Source organism: Doryrhamphus excisus, linkage group LG3 (genome assembly GCF_037039965.1).
Source record: "Doryrhamphus excisus strain RoL-2023G ecotype Guam linkage group LG3, RoL_Dexc_Guam_v1.1, whole genome shotgun sequence".
Lineage (NCBI taxonomy): Eukaryota > Metazoa > Chordata > Actinopteri > Syngnathiformes > Syngnathidae > Doryrhamphus > Doryrhamphus excisus.
In genome coordinates this window covers 1,207,044-1,233,641 of record NC_136359.1, presented here as the reverse complement: position 1 = coordinate 1,233,641, position 26,598 = coordinate 1,207,044, and the positions used below count along the sequence as shown (strand labels likewise).

General features: G+C 45.0%; 2 protein-coding genes across 3 annotated transcripts in view; one reads left to right on the top strand and one right to left on the bottom strand.

Moving 5' to 3' along the window:
* Positions 1-960: 960 nt before the first annotated feature.
* On the bottom strand, positions 961-17,561 carry rusc2 (RUN and SH3 domain containing 2). 2 transcript variants are annotated; one of them, XM_058070194.2, is made up of 13 exons: positions 17,504-17,561; positions 11,582-13,163; positions 8,442-8,892; positions 7,132-7,695; positions 5,936-6,139; positions 5,670-5,834; positions 4,408-4,484; positions 4,163-4,337; positions 3,955-4,060; positions 3,841-3,887; positions 2,874-3,771; positions 2,641-2,805; positions 961-2,567 (listed from the first exon to the last, which is right to left on the bottom strand). In XM_058070194.2, exons 2-13 carry the CDS (start codon positions 12,989-12,991, stop codon positions 2,372-2,374), a joined length of 4,458 nt encoding a protein of 1,485 aa, XP_057926177.2. In that variant the 5' UTR covers positions 12,992-13,163; positions 17,504-17,561; the 3' UTR covers positions 961-2,371. The 2 variants fall into 2 exon arrangements, with proteins under 2 accessions (XP_057926177.2, XP_057926178.2); XM_058070195.2 differs by lacking the exon at positions 17,504-17,561 and adding an exon at positions 14,368-14,713.
* A 1,272-nt stretch (positions 17,562-18,833) lies between these two features.
* The window catches only part of LOC144898217 (uncharacterized), a 21,969-nt gene continuing 14,204 nt past the window's right edge, over positions 18,834-26,598 (top strand). The window contains exons 1-2 of the mRNA XM_078789247.1: positions 18,834-18,960; positions 24,891-24,920. Of these exons, the coding sequence (XP_078645373.1) occupies positions 18,939-18,960; positions 24,891-24,920 (52 nt within the window). The 5' untranslated portion in view covers positions 18,834-18,938. The remainder of the gene's footprint in view (positions 18,961-24,890; positions 24,921-26,598) is intronic.

Here is a 26,598-nt window from a genome sequence, read left to right as displayed (position 1 = left end):
CTTATTATGTCTACTATATTGTGTAATAAGAGTGCAAGGGTGACTATAGGGGTGTTATTTCATATTTAGAGGGCTCTAATAATGTTAAAAAGCATATTTAGACGGTTTTAAACTGTTTTTATATGTCTTATTTTCTCTTATTATGTCTACTATATTGGGTAATAGGAGTGTAGAGATGACTGTAGGGGTGTTATTTCATATCTGCAGATCTTTAATAATATTGAAAGTGTATTTAGAAGGCCATAAACAGGTTTTCTATGTCTTGTATGTCTTATTTGTTCTTATTATGTCTACTATATTGTGTAATAAAAGTGCAAGGGTGACTATAGGGGTGTTATTTAATGACTAGAGGGCTCTAATAATGTTAAAAAGCATATTTAGACGGTTTTAAACTGTTTTTATATGTCTTATTTTCTCTTATTATGTCTACTATATTGGGTAATAGGAGTGTAGAGATGACTGTAGGGGTGTTATTTCATATCTGCAGATCTTTAATAATATTGAAAGTGTATTTAGAAGGCCATAAACAGGTTTTCTATGTCTTGTATGTCTTATTTGTTCTTACTATGTCTACTATATTGTGTAATAAGAGCGCAAGGGTGACTATAGGGGTGTTATTTAATGACTAGAGGGCTCTAATAATGTTAAAAAGCATATTTAGACGGTTTTAAACTGTTTTTCTATGTCTTATTTTCTCTTATTATGTCTACTATATTGGGTAATAGGAGTGTAGAGATGACTATAGGGGTGTTATTTCATATCTGGAGATCTTTAATAATATTGAAAGTGTATTTAGAAGGCCATAAACAGGTTTTCTATGTCGTGTATGTCTTATTTGTTCTTATTATGTCTACTATATTGTGTAATAAGAGCACTAGGGTGACTATAGGGGTGTTATTTCATGGCTAGAGGGCTCTAATGTTAAGTGTATTTTCAAAAAAATGGAGAAAAAGCGTGTGGTCACAAGAGCACTTTGTTATTTCACATCCAGGTTAGTTTGATAGCGTACACAGAAGAAGAAGAAGAAGAAGGTGATATTTACATTTGTTCTGACACTGAAGCTGTCTGCATTATTAGCATGGATGCTAACCTTCCTTCCACAGTCATAGGTACACCTTATCAAAGTATTTCAACTGTACAGGAAAGCAAAGGCTAAATGACATTTCAACTCCTCCTCCTTCCTCCATCCAACACCTGGCTAACACCTTCACCCCCCCCCCCCTTCGCCCACCCCCAGGGCAGCCGAAAGGGAAAAGGTGAGGTCAGTGACCTTAAAGTGTCCAGCAGTGCAGTTCCTTCCTGTTCCTGTAAGGCAAACATCAGCTAAAAGACGCCCAAACACCCCCCCCCCCCCCCTACCCAGTGCTAACCGGCGCCGCCCAAAGTGCCGTTTTTGTTGTCCCTCGGCATATTGTAAAAAATAAAATATGAGAAAATTCATCATCATATATCGCACACGTTCCTTTGGTCGCTAAGCTAACCTACACTGGATTGACTTTAGCAGCCTTCTCGTACAAAACCACCCTCCCTCCATCCAACACATGCTTTAATTGTGAAGTGCACTCAGACAGGAAGTGCAGCAGAACCCCTCACGTCAAACTCGCCATCATCAACTATTAATATTATTATTAGTAGTAGTAGTACAAGAAATGTAAATGGTAATAATGACAAAGTAAAATAGCAACAAAAAAACATAATACACAAATAATATGAAACGTAATTTCACATGGTTCCGTGATGCTAATAGTAAAAACGTCAATAAATAAATAAAATACTTCATCTTAGCTTGAATGAGGAGTAATAAATAGTATTTTCATGACGTTCAATGATTATTTTTCAGTACAAGCATAAAAGGAAGGGAAGCAGCAGTCAATAAAAAGTGACGTCACTTCCTGTCTTTGCTCGTCTTTGTACATCGAAGCCGCTAAAGCTAATCCAATGTCGGTCAGTGTAGGCTAGCTTAGCTGACAGAGCTAATATCTAATCATACATACCTCATTACCGAGCAATGTCTTTTATTTTTACAATTAAAAAAAACCCACCAACAGGCCAGGAATCCCCACCCCCACGGGGACGTCTTGGTTTGACGATGTTGAAGAAGCTAAGCTAGCGCCAACAAGCTGTTGTTATTATTAGAATGGACGAGAGGCTAGCAGAGACCTCTAGTGGACATGTTTAGCATAGCAGTCATCTGTCACAGGAATATTGCACTGACATGTCTGGGACACCGCCCTCGCCCTCGCCCCCTCCCCTTTGTGACAGTAGTCACGTGACCGCCCACACGTCAAGGAGGACACACGAGTGGTGACGGGGAAAGGGGCGGAGCCGCCGAGAGTCTGATTCTAGGACGTTTTCGTGCTCACTTCCTGCTTCAGCGGCCGCCATATTGGCTGTCCTCGGCGCTGCAGAGCGTGACGTAGACGATGGGGACCAGGCCCCGGTGGGCGCCCATCGAGCACAGCAGCCAATCCGGGTCGGCCTTGCTAAGCACACGCAGGATGTCTCCCTTGTTGAAGCTGAGCTGGCCCGGCTCGGTGGCGATGTGGTGGCACAGCGCTCGCACGTCACTGGGGGAGGACAACACGCCGGGTCTTTGGGACCGGGTCTTAGGGGGGGGTGACAAGCTGAGGAGGTTCTTACCACGTGGACGCATCCGCCGCGCTCGGTGGTGGGGGTGATATGGGCGGGGCTTTGGTTTGGATGCTCCCGGCCGGAGACTCCGCCTTCTTCCCGCCTCCCGCTCCGATGGTCTGAGCCATCAGGCCCAGAACGGACCCGTCCAGGCCGAGCCAGCCTGAGGGTGGCCTGGCGGGGTCAAGACTTTGTTAGACCACAACAATCCTGCGCCCCCCTCTTCCCTGATGGAAACTTACCTGCTCTTGTGAGCTTTGGCTTTCTGCTCCGTTGCGTCCGCCCTGGTGGGGGAGCCCACGCTGGCACCAAAGAGGCGCCCCCATCGCAGAGTCTGGGCCGGGCTCTCCTGCTGGGCTTCAGCGGGGGTCCCGCCCCCCGTCGCCCCCTTCTCCTGGCTGAGAACCGACTCCGGCGGGCTGCCCATCCACGACGGACGCCCTCCGGGTCCGAGCGCCGCCTCACAGCCGCCTTTCCCGCGGCCCTCCCCTTCCTGTCTGGACTCGGCGCCCTCGACCACACCCTCCCTGGTGGGCGGCGGCCGGCAGTGTCTTCTCTCCGACGACGTCCTCCTCTTCTCCGTCTTGACAAACTTGGACCCCTCGGCGGACGGGTCGATGTAGACCTGCGAGGACTGCATGAGCTGGTACCACCAGCCCGCCTGCCGGTCCTTCCTGGCATCCTCTTCCTGGCGCCGCTCTTCCCTTTCCTGTCCCACTCCCGTCACCCGCCCCCCTCCGGTCCCCCTGTCCTGCCACAGGCTCACAAAGCCAGCCTCTGTGGCGTCCCTCTCACCCGCTCCTCTCGAAGCCTCCACCCGAGGCCAGGTGCCCTCTCGCGGGAGCCCCGCCCTCTCCTTCCTGGCCACCATCTCGCCCACGGTGGCGCTCCACCCCCTCATCAGCTGGAAGGTGGAGCGGCCGGAGCGGTCGGCGCTTTGGCCGGCCGAGCACAGCTGCTCCTTGCGCCTCAGGTGCTCCTCGCCTCTCTGGAGGAGGTGCGGCTCAAAGAGCAGGTCCAGGTGGAAGGGGAGGAGCGAGAGCGGCTGCAGGAGGAGGAGCAGCTCCTCGTAGAGCTGCTGACACGCCCCCTGAGACAGGGGGAGGAGCCCCCAGGGGCTGTAGTGGGCGGCAATGATGTCTGAAAGAAGACACGGGTGTTTCAAGAGGGAACATCTACCTCCATGACGTGCTCCTTAGAAGATCCTACCTTCATGTGTGAACAGGTGGCTGAACCAGAACTCCAAAGACTTCAGGCTGGAGGAAAAGACCAGATCAGAAGGTGTGGACAGAGGGACCAGAGCAAGAACTGCAGGGGACTCACTTGAGGAGGCCAAAGATGAAAGCGTTGAGTCTCATGCTGTGGTTGGTCAGCTCCGAGAACTGGCTCACCTTAGAGAACAGGTTGTGGAGGACCCGCGTGGACGGGCCTGGGGGGGGGGGGGGGGGGGGGGGGGGGGGCAAACACCACAGAGAGACCATGAGCCGGGAGACTGGAGATGGGACACCAAAGTCCAAATGCTTGTTCTCACCCAGCTGGGTGGAGGCCTCCACCAGACTCCAGGGCTGGCAGCGCCGCTGTCCAATGATCAGGTCCAGCACGTAGGCCTTCAGGCCGTCCTGCAGGACCTCGTGCAGCGCCGGACACAGGTACTTGAGGATGAGGTGCCCCACGTTGGGACTCACCCAGCTGTTGCCCAGTTTAGCCTGGTGGCACCGAAACGGGGACGGGTTCACCAGACTGCTGGTCAACACGGAGGACGTGATGGTTACGTACCTTCACATCCGGGTCTCGACTTGTCCCGAAGTGGGCCACGATCAGATCCACTGCTGTGTTGACCGCCTTCACCAAACCTGGCAGGAAGGAAGGGCAAAATACATTGTTGAGATGTAAAGAAAACTATAGGGGTGTTATTTCATGTCCAGAGGGCTCTAGTCATGTTAAAAGCATATTTTAAAAGGCTATAAACACCTTTTCTATGTCTTATGCGTCTTGTTGTCTCTTATTATGTCTACTATATTGGGTAATAGGAGTGGAGAGATGACTATAGGGGTGTTATTCCATGTGTAGAGAGCTCTAATAATGTTTTAAAATGTATTTAGAAGGTTTCTATGTCTTATTATGTCTACTATATTGTGTAATAGGAGTATAGCAATGACTATAGGGGTGCTATTTCAGGTCCAGAGGCTCTAATAATGTTAAAAGCATATTTAAAAAGGCTATAAAACACCTTTTCTATGTCTTATGCGTCTTATTGTCTCTTATTACAGTCTACAATATTGAGTAATAGGAGTGTAGAGATGACTATAGGGATGTTATTTCATGTGTAGAGAGCTCTAATAATGTTAAAAGCATATTTAGAAAGTCCTAAACCGGTTTCCTATGTTTGGTATTCTTATTTTCTCTTATTATGTCTACTATATTGGGTAATAGGAGTGCAGAGAATACTATAGGGGTGTTATTTCATGTGTGGAGAGCTCTAATAATGTTTAAAAAATGTATTTAGAAGGTTGTAAACAGGTTTTCTATGTCTTGTATGTCTTATTATGTCTACTATATTCTGTAATAAGAGTGTAAGGGTGACTATAGGGGTGTTGTTTCTTGTCCGGAGGGCTCGAATAATGTTAAAATCATATTTAGAAGGTCCTAAACAGGTTTTCTATGTCTTGTATGTCTTATTTTCTCTTATTACGTCTACTATATTGGGTAATAGGAGTGTAGAGATGACTATAGGGGTGTTATTTCATGTGTAGAGAGCTCTAATAATGAATGTTTCCAATTATTTCAACTACCTTCTCGTAAATGAATTATAACTTTAGTCCCATAATATTTTGACTTTATTCCAGTAAAATTCTAACTTCTTTATGTTCAATTGTATTTTTTGAAGTGGCCCCCGGGCCACACTTTGGATAGCCATGCTGACACCAATTAGTCGTCAATAACGGGCCAACATCCTCCCTAAATGACCAAAAAGACCAGTCATGATGTCTCATGTGAGGCAGACTGACAGTCAAAAAAGGCGGGGCCATCATCCTCACCTCTCTTGTGCATCAAGTCCACGCTGACGTGGGGCTGTGAGGAAGAGGAGGAGGAAAAGGAAGACGAGGACGCGTCGGGGGAGAGGCAGAACTCCTCTGGCGGCCGCTCGGTCAGAGAGAAGTAGTCGGGCAGGAAGTCACCGTAGCTTTGCTGCATGGGCTTGACTGAAGGGGACACACAACAACAACAACAACACAATTACAACACACAGGAAGTCGGGGGTCACATGACCCTGGAGAAGCACACGTGATGAAACAAGGAGCACCATGGGGGCGTCCTGGCAGGTGACCCGACGGAGCCAGAGGGAAATCGAACACGTTGCGTCGGGCGGGGCGCCGGGGGTCCGAGCCAGCGGCGGAGGAGGAGGACGCAGACGACGATGAAGAGACGCCGCACAGCCTCTCGCCCCCGAGGGGGTTTTGGCGGCGGTACTCCCTCCACTTCAAGGCCTGAGGGGAAAGGTGGTGTGCTGGGGGGGCGTCGATGGTGGGGGGGCGGAAAGAAGGGAGAGAGGAAGAGAAGACCAGTGAAAATGAGACAAAAGATGGAGGTTTGATAACCACAATGTACCCCACTGGGCATCTTCTGTATAGTTGCTCCCCCTAGTGGTCTGGTTGGTACATACACATTCATCAACATGACGGTCAAAGATCCTCTATACTCTCCTCTATACTCTTCAAGGCATTGCAACTGAAACAAAGATCCTCTATATAACCCTAACTCTGCTGTTTTTAAAGACCCTGCAGCAAAAAACAAAGATCCTCTATATAACAGGAGCGCTCTGTTGCTTTCAAGGACATATTGCAAATGAGTGAGCTCATCAAAGATCCTCTATATAACCCTAGCACTGTTGTTTTTAAAGACCCTGCAGCAAAAAACAAAGATCCACTATATGACAGGAGCGCTCTGTTGTTTTTAAAGGACATATTGCAAACGAGTGAGCTTATCAAAAGCTTATCAAAGATCCTCTATATAACCCTAACTCTGCTGTTTTTAAAAACAAAGATCCTCTAAATGACAGGAGCGTTCTGTTGCTTTCAAGGAAATATTGCAAAAGCGTGAGCTCATCAAAGATCCTCTATATAACCCTAGCTCTGCTGTTTTTCAGACCTTGCAGCAAAAAACAAAGATCCTCTATAAGACAGGGGCGCTCTGCTGTTTTGAGGGCCCTGAAGCACAAACAAAGGTCTTCCAAGACAGGTCCTAGAGCAAAAATACGAGTCAAAGATCCTTTATTCTGCAGTAATTGTGCTGTTTTTAAGGCCCTACGGCACAAACAAAGATCCTCTATAAAAAAATGATTGGGAGCACTTTGTTGTTTTTAAAGCACTACAGCACAATGTGAGTGAAAGATCCTCTACATGAGTGGACCCCGCAGCAGAAACAAAGATCCTCTATAAGACAGGAGCGCCGTGTCGGGGAACAGAGGAGTAAAAGATGAGAGAACATTCCAGAAGTTACCGTTGTTCATCCTGGCTGCTTTGCTGGCGTCCACGTGGTTCCCGGCCTTCACGCATCCCAGTGGGCTCAGCGTGTCTCGCTGCAGACCGGGCCCTTGGACGGGCGGCAGCATGGGCGGCACCACGCCCCTTTTTAAGCCCAGGCTGGCAGGGGGAGGGGTCGGCGGCAGGGGTCCCGAGCTCTGTTTGGCCGTTGCGGTCTGGGGGCAGCGCCCCGCCGAGAGCGGGCAGGAAAGGTTGTGAACGGGGGCGGGGCTGGGGGTGCACGTGGAGCACGACCCCGAGCTGGTGGCCTCCTGGAGGTGCACCGGGGAGTAACTCCCGAGGGGCGACGGACGCACCGAGTCGGGGGGAGGCGGCTCCACCGCCGCTGCGTCCTCGCCGTCCTGGGCCTGCATCCCGGACACGTGGCCCGTGAGCAGGGGGGGCAGCGGCTTGGGCTGGGGGGGCTTGGAGGCCAGCTGGTGGTGGAAGGTGAAGGGCTGGATGGGGAGGGTGGTGGGCCGCTGGTCTTTGCTGTAGCGGACCACTGGCGGGTGGACGTCACAGGAGCCGGAGGGACCACCTGGGACAAGGAACGCAGGAAGTGTCACAAACGGGATTAGCGGCTAGTCTCATCTTAGAGTAAAACCACAACAACAATAGACATAGACAACATAGAGCTTAGACCTAAAACTGCCCGGTCACACACACAACCTCAGGTCCAGCATGAAGCGGGAAGCCATCTTTCTTCTTCCTCCGTGTGTGTGTGTGTGTGTGTGTGTGTGTGTGACGTCCATAACATTGCGCAAGCTTGTTTGTGAGTCCAAAAGGCAGGGTGCAATGACGGCGTCGGCCACAGGTGGCAGCATTGAGCAGCATAGCAACGACACGGCTGAAGGGAGGGAGGGAGCCGGGTGCAATGCTGCATCTCCGCCGAGGGGGGCGACATAGCGTCATGGCGGACAGATGACGGAGAGCCACACACCCTGCAAGGCCTGCGCCGCCTTCCCTGGCTCCATCATGCCTTTCTTTCACGCTCGGGACATTAGCGAGGGGGCGCCGCCCACCGCAGGCTTTTAAAAAAACAAAGCCTGATGAATAAAACATGCGGAAAGTTGCTGCACAGCTTCTCATTATGATCCCAAAGCATCATCATGGCCTCCACGTTCCAACTAGGATTCCGCTTCCGCTTTTTCGTCATGATTGATGATTGGGAAGAAGCTCATTAAATATGGCAATATGGCCGCAGCATTCATAGGTATACTTGGCATGGACCAATAGTGAAATGTGGGGGTGTCTATGGTTTTATATTTTTGGGCGTACACAAACCTTCTTGCAGTGCGCTGTAACCTCCAGCAGAGGCCGCCGCGGCGCTAACGTCCGCACGCTTCTCCAAGACGGGACAAAATTCAGCAGAAGAGTGGGCGGAGTAGGTCGAAGAGAAGGGATCCGCCTTGAGCGACGGCGACCCGCCGGAAGCCCCGTGCCGCCGCTTGCTCCTGGCGATCTCGGCAAAGGAGGTGACTCGAGGCGGAGGGGGCGGCGCCATCGCCCCGCCCTCACTGAGACGCACCGGACAGCTCAGCATGCGCTCCAAAGAGCCCAGCCTGGGGGGCGGGGACTTGTCCAGGTGGCGGTCGTAGCTGCGGGATCGCAGGCGTCCGACGGGAGGGGAGGCGTTGACGTAGACTTGACCTTGGATGAGGGCGTGGGCGTCTTGGCCCTCGCCCCTCCCCTGGTCATCATCTTCCTCCTCTTCATCTTTGGCGTCTTTATCTCTCTGGGGGAAGACAGCCACATATTATATTTAGAAGCATGGATTGGGGGGGTCCCAATCATATAAAATGTTCAAGTTATATAGTATATATAGTATAAAAAATAGCTTAAAAATAATTTTTTACGCATAATGCCTATATTGGCTTTATTCTCATAATATTTGTACTTTATTCCCGTAATATTTTAAAATTTTTCCTCTACATAATTTTCCAAAAATTCTAATTTGTTGAATATGTTCATATTTCATATTATGACTTTAAAAAAATACATATTTTTTTCTTTAAAATTGCAACACTATGATACTAAAATGATATATTTTTCCTCATATGATGAATTTATTCTCATAAATTTTTGTCATTAGAATAACATTTTTTCTCTTAATATTTCAACTGCAACTGTTTAGAATTTTTTTTTCTTATCGTAATTTCAACAATATTTTGACTTGTTTATTTCTCATAACGTCTTATAATTTTGACTTTGATCTGGGAAAATTCCAGCCAGATGTTTTCTAATTAATTTTTTAAATTAATTAATTTTCCTCATCATATTTTTTCTTATTACTTGTTCTCCTAAAATTCTGACATAAGCTTTTGACATTATTCTGGCAATATTACTGCTGATTTTTTTTTCGTTTTTTTTCCTTCAAATGACCAATGAAAGAAAAGCTGCGGGCTGCAAATGGCCCCCGAGCCGCACTTTGGACAACCCCTGCCTTCGATTCTGTTCTTCAAAAAAGCAACCAGCATCAAATTATTGGTACTTATTGACACTTTCAGACACTACAAGTCGACGCCCTCCCCATCTCAAAGCGCTCCCCGGTGGCTCCGCCTTGCTTGTGACTTAAAAAAAAAACGAATAAAAAAAAAAAGAATACTTGAATACTTGCATCAGTACACTTCAACAAGTATACTGTGTAAACTGTGTACTTGGTTGCCTGTAGTGTCCCCGTCCTGTTCTCTGTATTTGGCTGTAAAATGAAATGACGGCGCTATATTGGTCTGCAGACGCAGTCATGTGATCAGCAGACAGCAGCTGAGGTCTAAACAAAGAAACCATTTTTTTTTTCTTTTATGCAACATTTCTTTATTCTGCTCCGTTTCTGCTGAGTCACATCTCCCATCCTTTAATAGCAACATGGAGCTGTCTAGAGGGCTCTAATAATGTCAACACGTAGCCATCTTGGCTACATAGCAGAAGGGGATGGACTAACTGGGAGTGGTTGCAAGTCACCGTTAGCAAGGAGAGAAGAAGGGGAAGCGGGTAATTATTGTAATCGCCATTGCCAGTCAGCGCACAAATGGAAACACAGCCTAATCACCCTCAATAGTCGCCATCTTGGCCACATAGTGGAAATTGAGGGACAAACTACAGTGGTTGCAAATCACCATTGAAAAGGAGATAAAATGAAGAAGCAACTAAAAATAGTAATCCTCATTTCTGGCAGGCGCACAAATGGAAAACAGCCTCATCACCCTCAATAGTCGCCATCTTGGCCACGTAGTGGAAATTGAGGGACAAACTACAGTGGTTGCAATTCACCATTGAAAAGGAGAGAAGATGAAGAAGCAACTAAAAATAATAATCCTCATTGTCGGCAGGCGACAAATGGAAACACAGCCTTACCACCCTCAATAGTCGCCATCTTGGCCACGTAGTGGAAGGGGAGGGACAAACTGCAGTGGTTGCAATTCACCATTGAAAACGAGAGAAGATGAAGAAGCAACAAAAAAATTGTAATCCTCATTTCCGGCAGGCGCACAAATGGAAACACAGCCTTATCACCCTCAATAGTTGCCATCTTGGCCACATAGTGGAAGGGGAGGGACAAACTGCAGTGGTTGCAAATCACCATTGAAAAGGAGAGAAGATGAAGAAGCAACAAAAAATTGTAATAATCTTTTCCGGCAGGCACACAAACGGAAACACAGCCTTATCACCCTCAATAGTCGTCATCTTGGCCACGTAGTGGAAGGGGAGGGACAAACTGCAGTGGTTGCAATTCACCATTGAAAAGGAGAGAAGATAAAGAAGCAACTAAAAATAGTCATCCTCATTTCCGGCAGGTGCACAAACGGAAACGCAGCCTTATCACCCTCAATAGTCGCCATCTTGGCCACATAGCGGAGCGGGAGGGACAAACTACAGTGGTTGCAAATCACCATTGAAAAAGAGATAAGATGAAGAAGCAACTAAAAATAGTATTCCTCATTTCCGTCAGGCGCACACACGAAAACATAGCCTTATCACCCTCAATCATCACCATCTTGGCCACATAGTGGAGGGGAGGGACAAACTGCAGTGGTTGCAAATCACGATTGAAAAGGAGAGAAGATGAAGAAGCAACTAAAAATTGTAATCATCTTTTCCGGCAGGTGCACAAATGGAAACACAGCCTTATCACCCTCAATAGAGGGAGAGGGAGGGATAAACTGGGGTGGTTGCAAATCACCATTAAAAAGGAGAGAAGCAGAAGACCAATTTAAATGTCAGAATCCTAATTTGTGGTAATTGTGCAACAATAGTAATGGATATGGGACGACACTACACTGTAATAAATGCCCACACTGAGGAAGTAAGTACACAGTGTACATACACAGTGTACTTAATGAAGTACGCCAAGTACTGATGCAAGTACGCCATTTAAGACGGTGAGTGTATTCATTCAAACAATCAAAGTCCAATTCCCCACTCACCCTCGCCGACCCGCCGTCCTCCTCTTCCTCGACATGTTCGGCTTCCTCGCCGGCTCTCTGCCTGAACAGGAAGTACTCGCTGGGCTGCGTGGGGGCGGGGCTGCCCCCGCTGTGCTCCTCGGAGCCGCTGTGGACCGAGGACCCGGCGGGGCTGGGGGACGACTGGGACGACAGGTCGCAGGTGACCAGCTTGTAGTAGTTCTGGGTGGCGACCACCAGGCGGGCCCGGCTCTGCAGGCAGGACGCCAGCTCCCCCGAGGAGGGGCCGCCGTGAGGGGGGTGGAAGGCGTTGCAGTTGGCGTCCAGCTCCAGGGCGGCCTCCACGGAGCAGGAGGACAGGTGAGGGAAGGTGCCGCCCTGATGCCGCGAGCGCGGCGCTTCAGCGGGTGAGCTGTGCAGGTCCAGGTAGAAGGCCCCGCCCGTGGAGTCGCGTCCCGGCGTGTCGGAGACAGGCGAGGCGCAGGCGGGGCTGTTCAGGTTGGCGGGGGCGGAGCCCGGAGGCTTTTCGGGAACGCCGTTGTTCATTTTGTTGTAAATGGCGCTGAAGTTGACCAGCACGCCGTCCGAGCTGTTGCAGGAGGAGTCGCTGCCGTAGCCCTGCTGGCACTCGGCGAAGGCGTCCGGGAAGCCGGGGGGGAAGTTGCGGGAGCAGCAGGAGCAGTGCTGATTGGACGAGCCCGACGAATACGAGCCGGTCTTGCTGCTGCGTCCGCACTGCATGGGGTGGTCCTCGTCCTCGTCGTCTTCCCAGTCCTGCTCGCCGCAATCCACCGACATGTTGGAGCCGCTGCTGCCGTGGCGGCGCTGGCCGTCCAGGCCCGGGTCCGAGTCTGAGGCCACGCCCCCCAAAGACCGCCGCCTGCCGTGCAAAAGGAACGGCTCCGGCGCCAAGCCGAGGTCGTGCAGGTGGAAGGACGCCATGGCGTCATGGAGGGCGGAGTCGGCGTGGAGGCAGAAGGAGGAGTCTTCGTGGTAGCCGCTCAGGTTGTCCTGGTCGTCCTCGTCTTCGTCCTCGTCGTCCTTCAGCAGGAAGGGGTTGCGGCGTAGAGGACTTCGGCGCCTGCTCTTGGCTCGAGGCAACGTGTGGGCCGCCCCCAGCTGCTCGTCGGAGATGCTGGAAGTAAAGGAGGAGTCGCTGGCCGTGCTGCCGCCGCCCCTCTTGTCCCCGTGGCGGGCGCCCCAGGCGGCGCTGGAGGTCTGGATCAGACTGCTGTAGAGCAGCGCCTCCCTCTGCAGGACGTCCCGCTCGGGGAGCGAAGTGGTGCGACTTAAGCCCAGGTTCTCCGGCAGGCTGAAGGGGTTGCTCCTCTTCAGGGAGCCCCCCTGCCGGGCCCCCGGCACCTGGCAGTGCACAAGCGGGATGTGGTGCACGACCAGGGTCTCGCCGGACAGCTTGGGGGTGTCGTCCATGGTGCGGAGGATTTGGGACCGGAGCTACAGCGGGAGGGTCGGTGGCGCGGCGGGGCGGCGGATGTGTCGGTGCGCGTGTTCAATGCCGGCCTGACGGGCACGGCTGTGGATCGCTGCCAGGAATCTGGAAGGTGAGGTCGGGGAGGTCTACGCCGTGGTCGGAGTGGTACATCTGGAAGACAGACACAACAACAATCTTATCGGCCACGCTTTTCCTCGTAATATTAGGACTTTATTCCCATAGGTGACTATAGGGGTGCTATTTCATGCCTAGAGGGCTCTAGTGGTAAAACCCAGATTTAGAAAGTCATAAACGGGTTTCTCTGTCTAATTCCCTTATGGTGTATATTAGGTAATAGGAGTGTAAGAGGTGACTATAGGGGTGCTATTTCAAGCCTAGAGGGCTCTAATAATGTCAACAAATAGTATTTAGAAGGTCATAAACAGGTTTCTATGTCTAATATCTTATTATGTCTATTACATTAGGTAATAGTCGTCTAAAGGTGACTATAGGGGTGTTATTTCATGTCCAGAGGGCTCTAATAATGTCAAAAAATATTATTTAGATGGTCACAAACAGGTTTTCTATGTCTTATAAGCCTTATTTTCTCTTACCATCTCGACTATATTGGGTAATAGGAATGTAAAGGTGACCATAGGGCTGTTATGTCATGTCTAGAGGGCTCTAGTAATGTCAACAAATGGTATTTAGAAGGTCATAAACAGGTTTCTATGTCTAATATCTTATTATGTCTATTACATTAGGTAATACTCGTCTAAAGGTGACTATAGGGGTGTTATTTCATGTCCAGAGGGCTCTAATAATGTTAAAAAAGTGGATTTAGAAGGTCATAAACAGGTTTTCTATGTCTTATAAGCCTTATTTTCTTTTACTATCTATACTATATTGGGTAATAGGAATGTAAAGGTGACCATAGGGCTGTTATTTCATGTCCAGAGGGCTCTAATAATGTTAAAAAGTGGATTTAGAAGGTCATAAACAGGTTTTCTATGTCTTATAAGCCTTATTTTCTCTTACTATGTATACTATATTGGGTAATAGGAATGTAAAGGTGACCATAGGGCTGTTATTTCATGTCTAGAGGACTCTAATAATGTCAATAGAAAGGTCATCAAGTCATCAACAAGTTTTGTTGCATAGCTGTACCCCAAATGAAGCAAACGGTGTCCTTAAATCGGAGTCAGGAACAAAAGCCATCCCCGCTCATGATGTGATTATCATGTAAATTAGGATTAGGAGCGAAACAGAAATGAAATGTTAACACGTTGAATAATCCAGTGTGATAGCGTCGTACTGTGGAGATTATCCCACGTGAGACGATTACAGCACAGTGAAAGTCAAAAGAACATCTTACATCTTCAGTGGATTCAGAGCATATCTTCTTCTCTCTATGAGATCCAAAACCTCCTAGGAGACTTCTAGAAACATGGCCGTTCTGTCCTGACGGCTCCTCAGAGTCTTTCCAGCACACCAGAAGAAGCTTTGAATGGACTCGTTAAGACCGGCAGCCCTCACAGAGACAAGAACGCATTCCAACGCTGACCGGGAATTTCAATGAAACCCACACAGATCACATGATCAGGAGGGGCCGTTCACAGACCAACCCTCGCCATGACAACGCTAAAGCCTCGTACGCGAAGCCGCCTCGCTCCTCCCCCTCCAAAACCTCCTGCTTAAACTGACTAAAATAATCGAACCACAAGGGCTGTGATTGGTCGCTTTTTAGCACATTATTTATTATTTTCTCTGTGTGCGTCGTCTCCACCAACTTCAGATCAACATTGACCATAAAAGTGAAGTTCCAGCTCCAGTAACAATCTGTGTCTCGTCAACAAGTGTCATGCTATTATAAAAGTTATTTGATAATCAGAAAAAAATCTTATTTTTTATAATAATCATTTAAAATCAACAAATCTGAAGAACTTTTACCAACAAGCAAGACAGTTTTTTCTTTATTTAAAAAAATGTTTTTATTGAAAGATTATATCTATAATATATATATTCTTATGATAATATATATATAAATAGTAAAAATCCTAGTATAAAAATAAAGTTTTTTAAAATAAAAATAATAAAAGATAATAATTTTAACTTTAAAAAATATTATTTTTAATTTTAACTAACTAAAGGTTTAAATTAAATATACATAGCTAAAAAAAAATAAAAATGTAACTACATTAAAAGCATATAAAATAAAAAAATTTAATATTTCAAAACAAAAATTTCTATTTTTTACTATTCAAATACCTCAAAAACAAGTTAAATATATTTGTTACAATACAAAAATGAATATAATAATTTCAAAAATTAAGATAAAAAAACAACATAAAAAAATATTAAATAATTTTAGAATTAATAAACTAAAATAAGTATTTTTTGAGGATGAATTATTTCCAGGCTTTCGCGGGCCGCATAAAATGATACGGCAGGCTGAATCGGGACCCTGCGCCTCGAGTTTGACACCTGTGATGCATAAACAAATCTTAGCACTTGTTAGCTAAGATGCAAAAACTATCCTGTGGGGTTAGCTAGCGACACATGCCCACATTGTAAGAGAGTCTTCAACCGCCCTTTTGACCTCCGTCTGCCAAAGATGGACGTGACCTCGATGGCCGCCTCCCAAAAGACTTCCTTCCCAAACCCGTTTGTCTCCCTCAAGTAGATTAGCCATGCTTACATAAGCAGCCTGCCGCCACAAATAGCTAGCATCTTCATCTTCGGCTAGCAAGATCGCTTGAAACGATGGACGATGTGAAACGATTAGAAAAATAACATTTTTAGAAAAGCAGCTAAAATGGAAGACACAATATCGGGACGGTAAAGCTATACTATTAACATATTAGTAATAAAATAACAAAATGATGAGAAAGTGGCTTTTTCATTCAAGAAAAACAAAGTTGTAATATTAAAAAATATTAATAACAAATATATTTAAAAATATAAATATATTTTTAATTAAAAGTAATGTGAAAAAAATAATAACAAGGAACATTTGGTGGGAAAAAATTATGCTGTACCATGAAGTCATAATCTGATAACAATATTATAAATATTATATATAAAAATTTTAAATAAAAGAAATATTAAAAATAAAAATATTTAATAAAAAGTCATGTGAAAAAAATAAAGAAACATTTAGTGGGGAAAAAATTGTGCTGTATCATGAAGTCATAATCTGATGATAAAAATCTTAGAAATATTATAACATTAAAATATTATATATTAAATATACAAATTCTAAATAAAAGAAATTTTAAAAAATAAAAATATTTAATTAAAAGTAATGTGAAAAAAATTAAATAAAGGAACATTTAGTGGGAAAAAAATTATGCTGCATCATGAAGTTAATCTGATGAGAAAAATATTATAATATTATATGTTAAATATAAAAATTTTAAATAATTACAAAGATGCACGAAAAGTGCAAAAAAATATGTATAACATTGTTTGGTTTCAAAATGTAAATATCCTCAGAATTTTTAGAATGGAAAAAGTTGGCCACAGTTTGACTCTGGAACAGACTATTTCTATTTCTTCATAGTTTCCACATTCCAAAAAGCACAGCGTCCTGGGTATTACAATAACCTTTGACCCCGGAGGAGCCTCCAAAGCAGGCGAACGACACACGCAAGAGACATGCTGCAGCTGCTGCAAATATGTGGGAAGCTATTCAGGGACAGACACACAACTGGCCCAGTGTGACCACACACACACACACACACACACACACACACACACACACACACAGAGCTGCCAAGTACATCATCTTTGCAGGCAGTAAAAGTGTGCAAATTAGTAAACGGATGGTGTGCAGCAGGAAAGCAGTAATAGTTATTTATAGTGTGGGTGTGGTCATATTAAAAAATAATAATAATAAACATATTTGTTGTTTTTACCCTTACGTAAGAACACTAACGTTACAAACACACACGTTTTGTTATGATCCTATAACAATATCATACATAGTTAGCTTAATTTGACTTCGAACCGATCTCATTCCGTAACATCCGGCAACTCAACTTTTATTTTGAAGGACAACGACGGAAGTGCTATTGTCATTCTTCCACCGAGCTTGACAGCTGTTGTTTCTGTGCTATGTGATCAATATGTGATCAAATGAACTCGCAGGCCGCTGATGCGTCATTAATCGAACAGCAACATGGCGGCCGCATCCGGAACACAATCATGTCTTCCCGTTGTGTAACAAACAATTTGACGCGATGATGACAAACGTCCCTTTGTGTCAATGCGATAAGAATATCCAATAAAAACACGGTCGCCACCATTTTGCCTTTTAAACGCCACCACGAGCTCCGCGGAGAGAGGAATGTGGAGGAGGAACGTCGAGGCTCTCTCCCCGCAGTGACCGTTCAAGGCGTCGTTTGTCCGGGACTTCAGTCTGCCGGGGCGCGGAAACGCAACCCTCCTCCCGGTGCCTCGCTCCCACCTTCCCCGAGGACGATGCGACAAAGAGCGGCTTCAACACTCACCTTGTCTCGGTGGTCTTTTGTTGGTCGGGGTGGGGGGGGTGGTGGGGGGCGTCACGCTGCGTCTTCGTCCTCCTCTTCAGGTGTGTGCGCGTGCCACGCTCGCTCACGTCGAGATGATGCTGCTTCGACTCGACACAGTGCGCGTGCTTTGACGACGGGATGGGCAGGGCGCGAGCACGTACGACGTCACGACGTCAACACGAGCTCGTGTTGGATTGGTTTCGCGTTAGCTTATCTAACCGGGTTAGCTATACGGAGCTAATTTAGCACCTCTACGTGTTACTCACACTTCGTAATGCTAATAACGATGACGTTGACTAAACGGCATACATAACCAAACAAACACAATCACAAACGTATTGTTAGCTTTTAAAATCATTGTAGGCATTTGAAGTGTGAAATAATCCGTACTGTGTCGAGTTACAGACGATATAAATTCCAATGGTGCTCTCATTTCCGGTAGTCGAAAGAGTTTGTGCAGTAACGTCTTTCTGCCGCTAGATGGCATCAGTTGACAGCTACAAAGTTAAAGACACGGTACCGTACATATTATTAAATCTGAGCTACAGCTATTCATGAAACATGCTAATTAATGTTGTCTAATTAATAAAGTAATACCGGGGCAGCTACTTTGACTTCTTGGTGCCCTCCATTTATTTATACACATCACAACTGAAACGGTGCAAAAATATAACCAATTACTCTACAGGTGTGTCACATATTTTGCCACTAGATGGCAGCATTCGACTTTCATTGATTGACATAGTCAGGACGTTCAAATTGCATGTGGTTATCATTTACTGTATATAACATAACACACTTTTATCGGAAATATGAGTAAATATTCTTTTTGGAACCTTTCATTTTGACAATTTACGATGGATTGCATGACATTAGGGGTACAACTATGCGACCTCTTCCAGCCAATCGCCAAAAACTGAAAACGATGACGTTAAATGATAACATAATTACCAAATATTACATATTTGATTGTTTTTAAAACACACAAAAGTAAATTTGTGTTTTTTTACCAGCAGCCTTTTTCTCAGTCTACAGTTATGTAATAATATTCTATTAATTCATTTCCTCCTGGCTGGAATTCCTGCCAAAACAAGTCGTTGTTCCAAATTCCGAGCTTCCGCACCGTCCCTGAACGCAGCACAAGAGCCGCCCAGCTGGCGGGATTTATCTTTAATCGCCGAGCGTCACTTTCACAGTCGTACCTGCGGACGGACGGACGGACCACCGCCGGGAATAATGCTCTCCGCCTCGGTGAACCCCCGGCCCGCATGTGAGCTACTTTGTCCCACTCCACGCTGAGTCGGGGCAAGGGTGGGGGTGAGGGGGGGGAGGCAGGCGGGACTCGAACTTGTGTCGCGTGTGCTGCGAGATGCAACAAAGTGACTGAAGGCCGGCTGCGGGAACTGTGTCTGCAATGTCTCTGCTGTGTGTCAGAGGTGAGTAGCGTCCGTTCACCCGGGGACAGGAAAAGTGGGCAAAGTTTCGGAACGCAGCCATAGCAAGTTGTGACGTCACAGGTGTACAGTATACTCGTCAAGTTGTCATCTTTAAAGGGAAAATGTAGTATGATGTTGAGTGTGTCTTTCAAAAATCACCCTGGTGTGTTGACTTCTTTTGAGACATACCCCCCCAGACCCCCCCCCCCCAAAAGCTTGATTTTAGCCATTGCTAGCTGTTTTTATTCATTGTTCCGAGATAAGTGGGCGTGGTAAATTAGCATGCGATGCTACATGGCAGTGACCATTTTCACGACAGCATAGTATCTTGTCAAGGTACAATAGAAAGTAGTCCGTGTACAGCTTGTACGGTATACTTGTACTAGCCACTGGAAATGAGTACATTTGGCCGTGGTGGTGTTAGCGTGCACGAGTGCTGCAGCGATAGAGGGAGCTGCCCTGTGACCCATTACGTGTTTCACAACACTTGTTGGAATTCATCGTTCCCTTCAATGAACCTCAGCTCACATAGTACCAGCAGCACTCGTGCACGTCACATGAGCTGTATCTTTTTCCAATGGGAATTGTTTCAGAACCCAAACAAATCAGAGGTGGACCAGCCTCGTAGCAAGGGTTCCACCTCGGGTGCCCATCCACCCCGGGTGTCGTCAATCCACCCCGGGTGCCGTCCATCCACCCCAGGTGTCGTCCATCCACCCCGGGTGCCGTCCATCCACCCCGGGTGCCGTCCATCCACCCCGGGTGCCGTCCATCCACCCCGGGTGCCGTCCATCCACCCCGGGTGCCGTCCATCCACCCCGGGTGCCGTCCATCCACCCCGGGTGGTGCCGTCCATCCACCCCGGGTGGTGCCGTCCATCCACCCCGGGTGGTGCCGTCCATCCACCCCGGGTGGTGCCGTCCATCCACCCCGGGTGGTGCCGTCCATCCACCCCGAGTGGTGCCGTCCATCCACCCCGAGTGGTGCCGTCCATCCACCCCGAGTGGTGCCGTCCATCCACCCCGAGTGGTGCCGTCCATCCACCTTGGGTGGTGCCCATCCACCTTGGGTGACCCTCCACCCCGGGTGTCGTCCATCCACCCCGGGTGCCGTCCATCCACCCCGGGTGTCGTCCATCCACCCCGGGTGTCGTCCATCCACCCCGGGTGTCGTCCATCCACCCCGGGTGCCGTCCATCCACCCCGAGTGGTGCCGTCCATCCACCCCGAGTGGTGCCGTCCATCCACCCCGAGTGGTGCCGTCCATCCACCCCGGGTGGTGCCGTCCATCCACCCCGGGTGGTGCCGTCCATCCACCCCGGGTGGTGCCGTCCATCCACCCCGGGTGGTGCCGTCCATCCACCTTGGGTGGTGCCCATCCACCTTGGGTGGTGCCCATCCACCTTGGGTGACCCTCCACCCCGGGTGTCGTCCATCCACCTTGGGTGTCGTCCATCCACCTTGGGTGTCGTCCATCCACCCCGGGTGCCGTCCATCCACCTCGAGTGGTGCCGTCCATCCACCTCGAGTGGTGCCGTCCATCCACCCCGAGTGGTGCCGTCCATCCACCTTGGGTGGTGCCCATCCACCCCGGGTGGTGTCCATCCACCTTGGGTGACCCTCCACCCCGGGCGTCCATCCACCTGATGTCGATGCTATCAAAGTCGTCTTCTTGGCCGCTGGCGTTCACTTTGCCACTTCATCATTTCCAGACACTTGTTGTCATCTCGGTGTGTGATGGACGCCTCGGGCACGACCGCCCCGACTCAACCGTGACAGGATGGGACGGGGGAGGCGGGGTGGGGCGGGGGCTCAGCTGTGAAGTAAAAATGCAATAGATGTTCTGATCCACGCTGAGTGATGTCACAGCTGGCGGATGGGGAGACAAGTGTTCCATCCAAAGAACATCTTTTTGGACAAATTGATCACTAATTCTTTGTTGGGGGAGTTGGGGGGCGGGGGCGGGGGCAGGGGTGACGTCATCGTCTCGTGTATAAACGGCCATGGCACAAGTACGTTGGTAAATCTCACGGTCTCTCTCGCCTAAAAAGTCCTGCTGGACATGGCGTTTCGCTGGAGGGCTAGCGGTCTCGGCGTTCCCATTTTCCATTTCCTGTTCCAGTTCCAGTTCCTGTTCCAGTTGTTCCGAATGTGAAAAAAACCAAAACAAAATGTCGAGCTTTTTTTCCTGGAGGCAAAAAAACTTGATCAGAGCACAAATGCGGAAAAACCTGAAGAACTGCATCCTCGACGCGCCAACCTTCCTGTTCCCTGCAGGTTTGCCTTAGCCCCCATTGGGGGGGCGGTCTCTCAGGCTAACATGGGCCTCCCCTGGTCTGCATTAGCCCCGGTACATTCCAATGGGGGTGTTGTGGTAAGCTGGGGGGCGGGCACCCCCAGACTTGGATACCAAAGAGTGATTGGCAGACGTACAATGACATGACAGGAGGCGTCACTCTGCCGCATAATGGTGACGGCATGTGGAGCCACACCGTCACCATTTGTTGTTATATGGAATGTGGCCCCCACCTGTTTGGATTTAGCACCTCCAGGCCGCCAGGAGAACAGGAAGTGGCAGGTAAGAACAGGAAGTGAGAAAACAAGGAAGTAAGGCTTCTCGTCAAGGGCGGTGGTGGGCGGGGGGATTGGGTGATGGGGGGGGGCGCTAATCCTCTGGCCATCTGCTACTGTGTGTGTTGGGATGTAGAACTCACGTGGGATGGGTCCCCCCCCACGCCCCCCCCCCCCGCCCCATCCGGCCATGATAATGCTACTTCCTGGTCATGGCAGCTTCCTGCACACAATCAGTGCATCTTCCTCATAATATTACCATATTATTCTCAGAAAATTATGACTTTTTTCTCCTAATATTTGCACTCTATTATTGTAAAATGATATAAAATATTAACAAATAAATGTAATAATTGAAATATAAATATATTAAAATTTTAATATTAATATAAAAATATTAATAATTAAAAATGGGAATTCACCAAAAAATGATGCCATAAACACATGTCTTTTTCAGTTAAAATTATTATTTATTACTTAAAATATTATTTTTACATACTGGTAAGTGTAAAAAATAGACAATGTTTTGTTATTATGAACTATTCTATAAAATATTTTATAAAAAATAATAAAATGAGTTGACTCAAAATGATTTTAAATTTGACAAATACATTTACCAAAACAGAAAATATTTTTACATTATGTCTTAATATAAATATGAATATGTAAAAAAATGTATATACAAATGATTTTTCAAAATAATGTAATGACATTAATTGTATTAATATTTGGAATTTTGTAAAAAAAAAAAGTAAAAGTAAGTAAAATTATTTGGAAGTATTTTTACAATTATGAATTATTGTATAAAATAATCATTTTTAAAAAAGAAGTGTATTTCTCACAAATACATTTCATAAATAAATATTTATCAAGTAATAATGAATTATGAAATTTACAAAAAAATGCAAATAAAAAGAAACTAAATTGGATTTGAAACTAAAATAGCTTTTCCGTTAAAATTGACCTTAATTTTGATTTTTAAAGAAATATTTGTATTTCTTAAAAAAATATATAAATTTGTTTTATTTATAGCTTTTTTTAACAATAATATTAAATACTAAATGTATAATAAATATTCAAATCTTATTTTCTAGTTTTATGAAATTATTTATGTATATATTTCCAAAATGATGGCATCATAGCAGGCAATGATTGAGGTGTTATTTTGGAGCTTTGGGAGCACGAGGGTAGCGTGTTGGCATGAAAAAATATGACATAATAATTCTCTGACAGCGCAGCTCCAGATTTAATCCCGGGCATGACTCATCACATGCTCACCATCAGATTATGGATTGTCTATTTTTTTTTTTTCAATTAATTTTTTTATTGTGACAAAAAATCCAAGAGTGGAAGAGTCCACTTCCAGGCTAAAGGCGCCCCCGTCTTGGATCACTTTATGTGGGCCAGGACGTGTGTGTGTGTGTGTGTGTGTGTGTGTGTGCGTGCGCATCACAATGCAGGCCAGCAGCCTGCATGCCTGCTTAAGGCCTGCTTAGCCGACCAGGATTATCAAACGATCAAACGCACGCACGCTGCCACACAATCACATTCACACACGTGCCGCTGCCGCCGCTCCTAATCGCGCCGTGACCCACAGCGACGCTGACCTCCGACACCTCGCCGCTGTCATACTGACCTTTGATGGCAGCGGCCGACAGCGAGTACGACTGTGGGTCACCTGAAAGTTACTTTTGGGGGTTTCAGGACCCCCCCCTAAAAGGGTGGAATTATACAGTATTGTAGTATCTTTATAATGATGACTTTTATCACATAGTTTACCTTTTTAATCTCATAATTGCATCTTTTATCACATAATTAGGACTTTTAACTCATAATTATCTCATAATTACATCTTTTTATCTCGAATTTTGACTTTCTATCACATAATTGTCATCTTTTATCTTATAATTGCATCTTATTATCCTAGAATTTTGACTTATTTATCCCAGAATTTTGACTTTTCATGTCATAATTGTGACTTATCATCTCATAAGTCACAATTATGAGATGAAAAGTCAAAATTCTGGGATAAAAAGATGCAATTATGACTTGTATGAGATGATAAGTCACAATTATGAGATAAAAAAAAATACAAATTCTGGGATAAAAAGATGCAATTATGAGAATAATTATGAATTATCTTTGACTTTTATAATTGACTTGTTTATCTCATAATTGATTTATTTATCTCATAATTGCATCTTTTTATCCCAGAATTTTGACTTTTTAATCTCATAATTACAATTTATCATCTCATATAAATCACAATTATGAGGTTTCTATGTCTAATATTATCTTATGTCTACTGTAGTAGGTAATAGTAGTCTAAATGTGACTATAGGGGTGTTATTTCCTGTCCAGAGGGCTCTAATCATGTTAAATAGCTTATTATGAAATTGTGTGGCAGAAGTCATAACTTTTATCTCATAATTGCATCTTTTCATCCCAGAATTTTGACTTTTCATCTCATAATTGTGACTTATATGAGATGACGAGTCATAATTATGAGATTAAAAAGTCAAAATTCTGGGATAAAAAGATGGAATTATGAGATTTAATCTCATAATTATGACTTATCATCTCATATAAGTCACAAATATGAGAGAACTATGAGGTAAAAGTTATGACTTCTGCCACAAAATTTCATAATAAGTTATTTAACATTATTAGAGCCCTCTAGACATGAAATAACACCCCTATATTCACCCTTGTACTCCTATTACTAAATATAGTATATATAATTAGACATAAGACATATAAAACCCATTTCCATCCTTCTAAATACTAAATAGTAGAGCCCTCTAGACATGAAATAACACCCCTATAGTCACCTTTACAGTCCTATTACCCAATATAATAGACATAATAAGAGAAATAAGGCTTATAAGACATATAAAACCTGTTTATGACCTTCTAAATCAATTTTTCTAACATTATTAGAGCCCTCTTGATATGAACTAGCACCCCTATAGTTGCATTTAGACTATTATTACCTAATACAGTTGACATAATAAGATAATATTAGACATAGAAACCTGTTTCAGCATTACTAGAGCCCTGTAGTCATGAAATAGCACCCCTATAGTTAGCTTTAAAGTCCTATTAGCCAACATAGTAGATATATTAAGACCTGGAATGAGGTGTCCCAGGGTGCTAACGTTAGCCAGGGTGCGTGGGTAAGGATGTAGTCTGGTTTCCCGGCGCCCTGGCTGAGGGTGATTGAATAAATGTCAGAGAGGATTTGCATCGTCGGCCATTAACCTTTCATCCTACACGTTAGAGGTCCCCGCCCCGGGGGCCCCGGGTGACTTCCACTCCTTTCTTCGTCATCCTGATTTGTGTTTTTCTTTGTCTCCACAGTGAAGAAGGCCAAACTCCACGGACCCCCAGGTTAGAACTCCTTCCTGCTCTTTTTCACGCTGGGATTTTTGGGGTAAAGATGAGAATGTAAAGAAAATAAAGTTAGCATTTTTTGACAATTTTAGGACGCCCGTTATCGGGGCTTCCTCCAAGCGGACTCAGACGTGACTAGACGGGTCGTCCCAGTCTGCTGCTCCACTTTAGCAAATTGGATCTGATTTGTCTTGTATTGCCTGGGGGATGGAGGGGGGGGGGCGCTCGGGGGCGCTCGGGGGCTCCTTGAAACCCCAAAGGGGGGGGCATCCCAGAGGATGGAATATGGATCACTTCTTGAATTAGCTTAAATTAGCCGGCGGCTTCGGGCGCGTTTCGGTGTGGCCGGCGTGGGCGTCCGACACGTCTGCCACCTGCTGGGCAGCGTCGGAGAGACGCCATCTTGGCGTTGGCGTCACACAATATCGTTTGATGTGGACCGCCACAGCATCGAAACGACATTTGCTATTTTAATATCCTTTTAAAAAAATTATATTATTTTTATTTAGTTACATTTGTAATTGTATACATTTTTATATTACAAAAGAAATGTTTTTATTTAATAAACAATTAAAATTAAATAAAAATATAATTGCTTACTGTATTTGTCCATTTTGACCGAAAAAGTCCAATTTATTTTTATTTATTTGAATATAATTATTATTGAATATAATGATTCATTATTGTAAAAACAGTATTATATATAATAAAAAAATAATTTAAATATATTTATGTTAAGAAATAAAAACAAAATATGTTCTACAAAAATCAAAAAAATGTATTGTCAATTTTGACTGAAAAGATTTAATTTAATTTTTATTATTAATTATAGAAATATCTATTTCTAAAATATATTTATTGGAGAAAAATTACATATTTTTTTTTTTAAATGTATGCACATTTTTTTTAAAATTACATTTTCATATTTTTGTGCCAAATCCAATGTTAAATTATTTTTATTATGCATGTTCAAATATTATTTTTATTTTCTTCCTCATTTAAATATATTCATGTAAAAATACAAAAAACAATTATGATTTCAATTAATATAATTAGCTATTAATTTTAAAACGTTTGTGTGTATGTTTTTATATATTTTTTACATATTCTTGGATATATTAATAAATGATGTAAAAGAATATTTTTTAAATAAAAAAAGACAATTATCCTTGCATAATTTAGGGGGGAATAAAATGTATAATTATTTTTATTATTAATATTGTATATAAATATTAATTTATAGAATTGTTACTATTCAGCAATAATTTTAATAATAGTAATAATATAATAATAATAATAATAATAATAATAATTAATAATATTAATAATATTAATAATATTAATAATATTAATAATATTAATAATATTAATAATATTAATAATATTAATAATATTAATAATATTAATATAATCATAATCAATAATCATAATCAATCATCAAAACCAGTTTGAAGCCCCTGCATATGATGATGTAGCGCAGGGGTGTCCAAAGTACGGCCAGGGGTCCATTTTCTGCCCCCAACATCTGTTATCTTGGTCCTCACCATGTTGTAAAAACATGTCCACTTCCAGTGGAACGTGTCTGGGGAGTCTCTTCCTCGGCTCCCATCATGCATTGCTCCCGCTCTGCTAACGAGCGCCGGTCACGGCGGCGCGCCGAGGAAATGTCAATGTG

Coding starts and splice junctions, on each gene's coding strand:
- rusc2 (XM_058070194.2), bottom strand. CDS start 12,991: ATGGACGACACCCCCAAGCTGTCCGGCGAGACCCTGGTCGTGCACCAC. Junction 3,772..3,840: donor CCACCTGTTCACACATGAAG/GTAGGATCTTCT, acceptor GTCTTCTTTCAG/ACATCATTGCCGCCCACTAC. Junction 2,806..2,873: donor GCCAAAGCTCACAAGAGCAG/GTAAGTTTCCAT, acceptor TGACCCCGCCAG/GCCACCCTCAGGCTGGCTCG.